Source organism: Schistosoma haematobium, chromosome 1 (genome assembly GCF_000699445.3).
Source record: "Schistosoma haematobium chromosome 1, whole genome shotgun sequence".
In the NCBI taxonomy this organism is placed as follows: domain Eukaryota; kingdom Metazoa; phylum Platyhelminthes; class Trematoda; order Strigeidida; family Schistosomatidae; genus Schistosoma; species Schistosoma haematobium.
In genome coordinates, this window is record NC_067196.1 from 61,708,859 (window position 1) to 61,720,910 (window position 12,052).

Here is a 12,052-nt window from a genome sequence, read left to right on the forward strand (position 1 = left end):
CAAGGAGTACCAGTTCTCTGAAGATCATAGGTACACCTTGATGACGAGTTCCGGATACCACGAAACCCAAGGTCAATTTCCTGTCGAAAAACTAAATGTTTTCTTGTCATAATATAATGACTGAGGGGTTATTAGGTCCCATAACAACACTTCCTACCAGTCGATTATGGGAGTACATCCAAGATGGTGTGCATAGGATCTGGATTTATACCGAAATTAGTAAGGCGATAACTTAAATTATTTAGCACTTAAACTTCACTGTGTTGGCAACAAAAAATGACACAGTTAAGTGACATTAAAGCAAAAATGTATCCATATACTTTATAAGAAGTATTTATTTCATTCGAAACGAGTTGATAGATAACAATCAGTTGTTTTGTGGATTAGCTTTTAATAGACTAGAACTATTTCAAGCACTCTGATTGAAGATCAAAGATGGCTTTTAATTTTTAACCGGCACACTGAATTGTATAAGAAATTATGTGAATCCCATAGATGAAGACAATTTTCTATTTACGAGACGAGAAATCATGACATACTTGGCCATATTAGAAAAGGATAAACTAAGCACTTTAGAGTTCTGTGTTTTAAGAGTAGAAGTGGAAACAGATTCGTTTCTATTCTACAAAAAACAGCCATAATGTACAGGAGAGGGAAAAGTTAGAAATATGTGAAAGGCAGCTAGAAATTTAATTTAAAGAATAACTACATATTCGTCAATTCCGGAAAAGAGATGTGCTACTCGTTGAGAGCGTTTAACTATGGTGTCAGTAATAGATGTGACGTCACGAGAAAGTGTCTCTAATGTTGATTCCAGGGAATCGTTTTGGGACTGAGTAGAAAAATCTTTAGAAAACTGTGAACTGGGAGGAATATGTCTAGGAATGTCGGCAAAAAACAGTGAATTGGAAGACTTCTGATATGATGATGACAGAGTAGGTGAGGTTAAAGTAACATGTCCAGATGTCTGGAAGGGTGAATCCATAGTTTGAACAGTTGGGTTTGAGAAGGAAGGCACATTACTCGATAATGGTGTATTGAGTTGTTCAGGAAAATTGGTGCCAGTGAGTTCGCTGGGTCTATTACTGTGGGATGAACGGATTGCTGGAAGACGATAATCAATAACCCAATTCAAAGCCTCGCGACCCTAGGTAAATAAAACAAGTTATTATCAATCTAAAAGAATCAAATTGTAATATATATATATATATATATATATATATATATATATATATATATATATATATATATATATATGTATATGAAAGCGAAGTTGATATAACAATTTAAAGAAAGAATAACTGAGATAAGATCAAATTAAAAAAGCAAACTATATTCTAATAGACAAACAAAAATGATTTAAGGCTACTCTCTACAACCCATTTCTTGACAATTTTTCTATGTGGTGTTTTATACAGTAGATAGCTGAACACTATCAGCGAATGTAATCCTAGATATTATAAAGTTTTAAGACAGATAATTTAAAAACTTCAATTGCTTCCTCACCCACAAGTATTACTTGGCATTATTAAATGTCTTCAAAAAATGTCAGAAAGAAATCATAAGCATAAGGCTTCGCACAGATTCGTGATGGCTCAATCTGCCACACCACATCACAACGAAGTGAAAATAACAAAAGAGATCGAGATCATGTAGTATCGATGATATAAAGAACGACTGAATCTTGGGAATATGGTTCAAAAATATAGTGAAAAGGTACGTTCGAAGGGACCCTGAAATTCAGGAGTGAGAGGAAAACAAGGAGTGAATGCATCTGGACCACTGTGAACAATTTGGAGTCATCTGATCCAGAGTCTCCAACTACTGACCGAAGTTATCACACGAACTCCAACCAGGTAGTCTGTATCTACCAACATGGCTCAGATCAACAGTCAAGAACCTTAAAGAGTGATAAGATGATTTGGTTTGACTGACTCTAGTTTCCTTATAGCCCACTTCCACAGCAGACAGTATAGCCCTTAGAGGTAAGCAGTGGCCGGGAATTGGTAATACATATCCCAACCACCCTAGCCAATGAAGATCCATCACCTCACCAACCGATTCGCCATATTTACCCAGCACCCTATGCTTAACTTCAGCACTGGTCACTCAGTGGTCTCAAAATACCAGAATAAATCTTGAGAGACACTTGCCACGCATGTAACCTACAAATATCCTCTATTTTTGATTGTCACTTTTCACACCCATAGAATAAAATAGAGCGGACTGTGGAGAAGCATACACACCATTTGGTTAGCGAATAGACATCTCACCGTCACAAGTGACGTGAGTTGGCAAGCGCCAAGTAGGTTTTTTGAAGCAATAGGACACCAACCAACCAGGACTGATGAGACTTCCAAGATAACTGGTGGTCGAGGCACTTAACTGCTTCATTTCCTATCACTAGATCAGACGATGACGCAGCCCAGTCCTGAAGCAACATTTTGCATTCAGAGGAGGAGAAACACATCTCAGACATGCTAGCATTGTTGCTCAAGGAGATCAGAAAACTTTGTATTTAGGTGGGTTGTGACTAGTAAAGTCCAAAAGTGTCGAGTGTGAGGCAGCTACCCACCGAAAACAACTGACTGAAGTTAAACATACAGACTATCGAGTTCCGGTTCAGTGGTCTAGGGGTTGAGTTGAGCGAGGCCGACGGTTGTGGATTCGACCCCTGGTGGGGTAGTGATAATGCGCAGCTGAGGAATCCCATATTAAGACAAAATACCTGTCTAATGGCTTCTGGACTTCAATAGATGACTAGCTTATGTTGGTTCTTTATATCAATAATACTGGATTTTGTCAGTGTCTCCACCAAATAAGACTGTCATCTGCATATTTCAAGTCGATAAGCGGACATCCTGGGAGAAAAACCCCTGACAAATTGGGTAAAGTGTTATTTCTAGAAGAATATTTATTACAAAATTAAGCAAAAACGGGGAATAGTGGTGAACCCTGGAGAACACGTAAGGTTGAAAGTAAAAAAAGTAAAAACTTATAATACATTACACTATCTCACATAAAAAAACAAATATTTTAAGTAATATGGCTATTAAGGGTCTAATATTACCAAAAATTAATGCAACTTGGTAACCAAGAGGATGTTTTATGCTAGGTTCTCAATAATGCCAGTGGAACGGTTAGAGTTAACAGTTACATGTCGAAATTCAACCAGGTAGATAAATATTTCAGTTTGTAATTAAATAACTTGACTTAGTTTCCTAAATTATTGAACAATAGCTAAAGTTAAGAATAATACAAAATCTATGGGATCTGTTGTTTAATATCGATGACGCCTTTTTTGTTCCACAGAATTCATCAAAAATTGACCAGGCGATATACATGCAAATGGTGTTTTTAGGATAACTGTATGTGCAATAACATCACTTTTAGCAGTTGTTCAATGTCCATTTTGCTATAGTTTACAAAGGTAAAAAGTACAGAATGGAATGACAAAATGATGACCGAAGTACTTATTTTACTTGTATTGAAATTTAAATATGTGACATATCTCAGTACGATAAAGAAATCGAACAAAAAACGTCAAAATTTCAGAACGTACCTGATGTGCATTTTGCTTACTCATACTTACAGCTGACATTGCAATAAGTGAGAACGCTTTGACTGAAATTGAATGCTCCAGAACAGTCCTGTAAAACAAATAAAGCTGATAGTTATGGTCAAAGATGAGGATTTGGTGATGATCTACTAAATCATTTTAATAGTTAGATATGAGTAGAGTGGATCATAAATCAGAATCGCATTAAGTAAAAGAGAGCATGCCAAATGGGTATTGTTTATCGGTATGCTGGATGTAAGGTTTGATCACATATAAGTATAATGGAGGAACAAATTTAGAGAAATCAAATGCTGTTGGTCAGTAACACAAAATGGGAAACATCTGTTGGGGTTAAGTTCATATAATCTTGGAAGAAAATATTGAAAGCACCAATTACCATCCCAATACATTAAAACAACTACGGAATGACTTTGGGTGCATTCTAAGCCGAAACTATAGCTGAGACAATTTCATTTAATTTAGCAGCATAAATCATATGCTTAAAATCGAGTTATACAACCAAAATACTAGTGTGTGGACAGAGTAACGATGTGGTTATAACAGAGAAATGTAGTTTAAGTGAGTGTGAAATCAATTCCCTGAATTGATTTGAAGTTGTATCGACTGGTGACTACTCAGTTAGACTGCATTAATGAGGTAATTCCGTTACAATCAACGTAAGATAGAAAAACTAGTCAACAAAATGTTTTCTCTCTTGTAAAACAACACGCCTATGTATGAAATAAACAAAAAAGTAAAATATTAGTAAAAGTCGTTTGAAAGACTAGATACAAGTTTTGTAAGTCAATCAACAACGAAACTATGGCCTAACTACCATATTTGACTCTTGCCCCCTCATATCAGACGTACCATCAACATCACTAGGTTACTTTCGCCAAAAATCAATTTTTAAAGAATAAAATTTAGTATTTCCGAACAAGAGGTAGTTCAACTTTCATTTTACTGAAACGATACCTTAATGTTCAGCTTCGAACTATGCATATAACTAAAAGCAAGAGGGTTGAGTTGACGTATTTTACAGCAAACGGAAAAAGTTACATGAACTTCGGAAAAGTTTAACGGATCAGGTTGCAACATCATTAAAAAAGAAGTCACTAAAATAAGAGGATAATAAATAGGCGTCATAATAGATAGAAACTCGTCTGATATCTGGAATTTATTAGTCCTACGATGTCATTTTGTGGTAACTGGCAGTAAACTATGCAGCTTTTAATCATTTTATCTTGCTCTATTCTTTCATACTTAACAAAAATTAGGTTTAAAAACGACGACTTTCTTTTGTCTCCATCTTTAATAACCATGTTTCAAGTCCCCTAGAAAACACAAAACAGGGCGTTGAGTAGTAAGTTTGTGAATGGTCAGATGTTTTATGGGAGGAATATAGTAGAAAATGCTTACAAAGCCTTTACTAAACATGCCGTTAGCTCATTTTAGCTAACTGAATCACAAAACGAACATACTATTAGCCTCAGAAACCTCACTTGTGCTACAAATCATTATAAACAAGTATCAAGTAACATAAAATGACCATGTTTACAAATAACATTAGTTATAGTACTCTTCGATTTTAATCCACAGTATTCTGGCATGGATTGTAGCCAAGTTTATGTAAAAACTATTGCAACTAGATTGGTCATTAGGGTGAAACTCTCACATTAGGGTCAGAAGTACGTGCGAAATATCTGTGAAACGTAAGTGATGAAATCAATGTTATTAGCACTAAGAAAATGGCGGAATTTATCAACGAAAACAACGGATTTTGAGACCGAAGTAGTTCAGTGTGAATGACGTTCAGACATCAAACGTTTGCAAGCACCAACACTATGCTGACAAGCGAGGACTCTGTTATCAGTATGTACTCTGAGGAAGAACTCCAGGTTATTGTGCAATTGTAATAAGTTCTTTGCTAGTCACGTCCATTTACCTATGCTCCTTGAACTAGTTCTGTATTAAGGTTGTTTATGTAAAATGAAATTAACCCAATATGCAGCAAACATATTCTGTCTGGATGTCGAAGATAATTTCTGCATACAATGGACATTTAAGACGCGCGTAATGCGTCTATTATCAACCTAAACAGGGTGTTACTCTTAACAATTTGGAACACGTAAAATAAATTGAGATTTGAGGAGTACAAATGTTGATGGACTCACCAATCTTTGTTTTCGGGGTGAACAGTATACTCCATATGTTCCATACCACTGAGCACACCTTGGAAGTCGATATTTATTGTATTAGAAACCATTCTTTTGTTTGGAACTTGAATACAACTATATTCCAAAGCCTTCAGGTGACCCATATGAAACATGGGCCATGAAGAGTTAATCAGCTTGCAACTGAGCATAGCACCACCGGTAAGGTCGACTTGACGATTGATAACATCTATGTTTAGTACATTTGGATTGTATGGGTTGGGATATTTAAATTGTACAGAACTGACAACATCATGCCAGGGATGTCTATAAAAGTTTTAATATCTTTTAAAGCGTAGCGTACTTGATAACAAACTTCTCTGACCAACGGCGAGTGTCTGATAGCATAACTATTTGCAGGAGGGTATGTTTTCACGCGTTTCTAGTTGTGAAAATACCGAAGATAAAAGACGACACAATTCAGTGGAGATGCATGAAACTACGATTATATTGCGGAACTAGGAGGAACAGGAATAAGAAAAACTGGTAGGAAACTGAATAAGCCACACGTAGGTAAATTGCTTAAAGAATTAGATTAATTAACGGTCTAACATGTTAACACATGTTAATAAGGCAGTAAGGTCATACCTGTAAATTCCAAATTCATGATGTGGGGATATGAGGGTCACGACGTTTCTTTAATTGAACGTTGATCTTAGGTGGATTTCTTGTCTTCTTATAAGATCCCATTGGTTTTGACGAAACGGGAAGGTCCTTTAGGAAATAAATGTGCACTTTTATCTCTATCATGCTTATTTATGATGCTCCAAGTAACTGGAGATGTAATTTAAATAATTCAAATAATTGTTCAAATGGTTGTGGACGGAATAGAAGAAGCTTTCGCTTAACAGGCTCCCGTGTCTAGTAGCAGGGGATCACCAAATCCTCCAGACAGGAACCTCGATATGTTGACAAGAAAACGGGAAAAGAAATTAATAAATCATAGTGCGATACTATCCTTAGTCCTTAAGAATATATCAAATTGCCTCTTAAAGGACTCCTGGGAAGTCGCTTGGACTAGCTCGGCCGGCAGCGAATTCCAGCATTTGACAACTCTTAAGAAGTAGAAGTTGTGTCTACAGTCCGTTCTGCTATGTTGTGTCTCCAGTTTTTGGGTGTTACCCCTTAGGTTAGTGTTGGAACTAAGCCTAAGTAGATGTTTGAGAGGATGTCCAGAAATGTTAAGGATACTATAAGCCATCAGAAGGTCACCTCTAAGACGTCTATACTCTAATGGGTAAAGGTTAAGTGAACGGAGGCGCTCTTCATAAGGTTTAAGTTTGAGTCCTCGAACTGATTTCGTGGCTCGCCGTTAAATACGTTCCAGGGTGTCCTTATCCTTTTGGAGTGAGGGGGAAATACTATGTTTCGTACTCTAAATGGGGACGGATACAAGTATTGAAGATTATATGAAAAGTTCTTCCGTCAAACTGGCCAAAAATGCGCTTCAACGTTACCAGTGCAAGGTTTGCTCGGAAGGCATTTTTGTTACAGTTAGCGTAAGACTTTAAATCGTAGGGCACCAAGACTCCTAAATCTTTTTCAACTTGGGATACTACTAGAGAGGAGTTACCTAAATTATAACTGTGTGGGAGGAATAGAAAATGTTTTCGCTTAGAAATCTTTTGTATCTGATGGCAGTGGGTCACCGAAACCTCCAGGTAGAAACGTGGGTGTATTTGTGGGGTGAAAGGGAGATATTACTAAATTATAATGAGGCACATTTAGCGGTAAATAAACCTCCAAAATCAATGGCTCTGTAAAACTTTGACATTTGATGCTGATCACATTAGTTTTAATCGACTCACCTGGCTGGAGGCATTTGGTCACGCATCCGCACCAGTTCACGAGTGGAAACGCCGTACTGAAATTCTGCAACAGCTAGCCAGTTTAGATCAGTCGCTTCTCGATATATTGATAACAAATCAATTATATCTTCCAACCTCTTTGCTTCTGACTTTCGATTTGACTGGGTTAGCATACTTCGATTAAACAGGTCCACTGGTTAAGGTGTCAAACTCTGAATACTTGTGGCATCTTTGGTGGTGGGCCCGACATGATCTGGTACACCCATTTGCAAACTGTCTGTTCCTTGTTGGAACATTATTTATCCTTTTTTCAATTTCGTATTTACATAATGTGATAATGTTCCCAGATTTTTGAATATATTTTCCCCGTACATTGATATAGAGAAGCATATTTACAACTGAAGAACATCTGGAACTCAAAGCAACTGTCAACCAACACCAAGGTCAGGATTTTCAATACAAATGTCAAGACAGTTCTACTGTATTGGGCAGAAACTTGGAGAACGACGAAAGCCATCATCCAGAAAATACAGGTGTTTATTAACAGTTGTCTACGCAAAATACTTCAGATCCGTTGGCCGGACACTACTAGCAACAACGTACTGTGGGAGAGAACAAACCAGATCCCAGCGGAGGAAGAAATCAGAAAGAAGCGCTGGAAGTGGATAGGACACACATTGAGGAAAGCACCGAACTGCGTCACAAGACAATCCCTCACATGGAATCCTCAAGGCCGAAGGAGGAGAGGAAGACCAAAGAACACATTACGCCGAGAAATGGAGATAGACATGAGAAAAATGAAACAGAATTGGATAGAACTAGAAAAGAAGGCCCAGGACAGAGTGGGTTGGAGAATGCTGGTCGTCGGCCTATGCTCCATTGGGAGTAACAGGCGTAAGTAAGTAAGTAAGTACATTGATATACTTCACGCTTATCATGACCGAACAGACATAAATTATTTAAGATCAAGGCTCTTCCGTCACCCTCATTTCAGCTAGTGCCACTTGAGCCTGACAACATCGAAGCCTGGTTCTGCTACGCAGGAGTTGACTTCCTCGAGCACGGCGTAAAAGACCCACGCGGACAGTTCCTCGCAGCAGTAAAGGCACTACCTCGCAATTTCAACAGGTACGTGACAACTAGTATATTTACTAATAATGTGAAACCTTAAATCGGTCTATTCTTAAACGTGGAGATCTGATCTATCAATAAAGTTTAGATTGACCACTCAATAACGTCGATCTACAACATGGCTCAGAAGCAGACATGTTGTTACGAATGAGAGAGGTTATTGATTAACGGACCTTTGACTATGGTCTGTTTATTCAGCTTTTCTTGTCTAAACTTCCCCAACAGGTGCAGGCAGTGCTTCTATGATTTCAAAGTAACACTACAGACGCTCTGACTTCACCTGCTGACCTAATTCAAGAGATCACCGGACGTTTCAACGCCGAGGTCTATCCAGTCAAATAAAAACATGAAACGAAACCAAATGACATCGCAGAACTCTGTCATACTCTGACACGTTACCTTATTATTCGTCATGAATGTAGACGCTCCCAAACTCAACGTAATTCACTGGAACGACCTGTTTCTAAATCGCGCGAGACAGGTAACCGTGATTAGTGCTGGTACCATAGTAAGTATGGAAGATCTGTAGTGGCATTGGACAATAGCCACACAATCCACAAAGCTGTGAACACGAGACTACTCAGAAAATAGATATTCAATATTTAACGCGGAGAAATACCTAACAATGGAGAAGGCGCGAACAATGAATTGAATGGACTGGAGTTGATCGAGTGGCATGGCTCGGTCATGCAGGCGTGGTCTCTGCTGAATGTTACCTTATATCTTCTATTCATATTAAATATATTGTTCTTTCTCTAGCCTAACCTTGTTCTACATCATGTATTGGTAATTGATACGATACAGTGAGTTGGTGTAGTCGATGGTGTGACTTCCACGTAAGATCTTATAGATTAGGCAGTTATATCATGACAAATCTACAAATTTAGGATTAGGTCTATTATTAGAGCAGTACTAATATCACAGTAGACCATAGTTTTACATTGGTAAGCCCGACTAGAGAAACGCAACCTATTATTGTTAATCTTATTTCCATTCTAAATTTCTTGATCTATTTTGTATTTATGTTAACCCAATATTCTAACAGTCCTGATTAATGCTCACATGTATTATCGTAATGTTATATTGGTTAGTTCTCATGACATACTAGCTCGATCGATAATAAAAACTGGTCGTCTATATTAACTAATTAGCTTTGATGGTTCGTTAACAAGCTTTAATAGCATTTACATGCTTCAGCGACATAGACTTGTTTAAACATCAAGCTCTAGCAAATATGACCTGTAAATAACGCAAATATACATTGACTAACAATGCAGCAAGGACTAAATAGTTACATGGATCTAATATTCAGTGTTCCTTATCTTATCACCTCATCCTGTTTTAAACTATGCACTATCCTGTAATATCTTTTCTTCCGACCACTGCCTGCCTAATTTCAAAGTTTCGAGTTCCATTGCCAAACAACAAGGATGACACTTCTCTAAAAACATACGGTGAGTTTCAGCCATAAGTTTTCTGCAATCATAAGGTCATTTTTAGATGGTTCGTTCAATGACAACCACACAATTATCTGAATTCATTCGGTTGTTCTAATCCGAGCGAGTGGCAATAACGTCAACAGCATCAAGCACCCTGGGATTAATTGCCATACTGCATGTTTTATTCTGGATACTTTTGGATCATTACTACTCCTTACGAATGGCGTTATATATGTCGTCCACTGAATAATCTAATTTTCAAAAATAACCCAGGCGAGTTCAACTATTTTACTTAATGATTTTTTTACTTAACATGTATATGTTTTCCAGTTGCTTTTGCCATATATTTGTAAGTGTCCCTAGGCTAAATGCAGTAACTTCTTATGGAAGGTTTATAACGCATCATATTCCTGCCTGAAGTTTCACAAGCAGTCTAAACTTTAAAACTATTTTCTGGTCATGTTCATTATTTTTAAATCGTCATATACGTCAACAACCTGCATGTTAACCTGGCCCATACATACGTTACACTATATCTCCATGTCTTCTAAATTTAGAAATCATCTGGATCGCCTTTAACATTTATCAATAAACCCATCATAGTCGTTGTTGCTAATCGTATTTGGGTTTATGGATTGGTTTATCATATTAGCAGCCTAAAATGCGAACATAGTTTAGATAATAAGATTAAAAATTTAGGTACTATCAACTGCACTAGTAAAATAACTAAATCCCCAAGTAGCTGTTGGCTAAACAAACGTTTAAAATCAAAACTCCGTAACCTACTAGAATTAACACTAAACGAATATTTCTGAATTGAAATTTATAATTAAATTAGGCGTCTCGGATTCCTTAACGTTGTAAATTTCTGATGATTTCGAATCACTTAAAGCAACAATACCTATTTTTCCACTGGCTAATCCTCAATCAACACTATAACTAGTTAAATTTAATAGTTTCAGGATATCGTCATAAAGCATTATCATAACTTGACAATCACGTAATATGACTGATAAAATTAATGAAACTATTAACGAAATCGGTCAACAAATTGACTTATAATTACCATTAAATGGTGTTGTTTTCTTGGTAGCTTCATCCATCACAGATGATTAGAGTATGTTTCTCTATCAGTTGCTCATTCAGTAAATATCTCAAAACCTTGTCAGTCTAATTGATGGTTTAGTGACACAATCATGCATGCAAATAATCAGTATAAGCAGTCGAGCAAATCTCCTGCAAACTGAAAACATCAATGTCGAATTTACCCCAACACTGACTAAGGTTCAAGCCATTATCATAGACATGAGTTGGGAGTGTACTCCCCTTGGTTACAACTTGTTTCCTCCCTGGTAATCACATGAGCGTCACTCACTGTTAATTATCTTGTAAAAACTTATTTAGCTGAATACATCTTGTAGCATATCACCTAGTAATGTAGTATATAGACTTAACTGATTTCAGTAACTTATAATCACTATATCTCAATTGAATCGTATTCCGCCTCATGATAAACTGCATACTTGCAACTAACTTGTATGCATCGTCAGCGGCCAGGTATAAATATGTATAAATAATCTATGGCAACTTATAACATTGAGTCTAGAGCATGTCTCTTACGAATACACTCATGTTTAACGATTTGTTTCTAGCTATCTGTCCAAAATTCACATAATTATCACTCACGTATTTAAATATTGTTTTGATAACCATTCATGTGTATTAGTAGTATTACTAAATTCTATCACGGTCAAGTAAAAATGAGGTTGAGAAAATCTCCCCGTAACTAAATAAACCGTATCAAACTAACTGGAACACTAGTTGGAATTCTTCTCCACGGTATACTTTTGTTCCTTCAGTTAGCCTACTAATACAGATGCAATTGGAATTCAACTCATATGG

The 12,052-nt window shown here is 36.9% G+C and overlaps 1 protein-coding gene across 1 annotated transcript; it reads right to left on the reverse strand.

The window, feature by feature from the left end:
* Positions 1-208: 208 nt before the first annotated feature.
* On the reverse strand, positions 209-6,443 carry SLMO1 (PRELI domain containing protein 3A). The gene is made up of 5 exons (XM_012942059.3): positions 6,361-6,443; positions 6,077-6,230; positions 5,734-6,039; positions 3,563-3,650; positions 209-1,147 (listed from the first exon to the last, which is right to left on the reverse strand). The coding sequence occupies exons 2-5, from the start codon at positions 6,118-6,120 to the stop codon at positions 695-697; spliced, it is 891 nt and encodes a 296-aa protein (XP_012797513.1). The 5' UTR covers positions 6,121-6,230; positions 6,361-6,443; the 3' UTR covers positions 209-694.
* Positions 6,444-12,052: the final 5,609 nt, after the last annotated feature.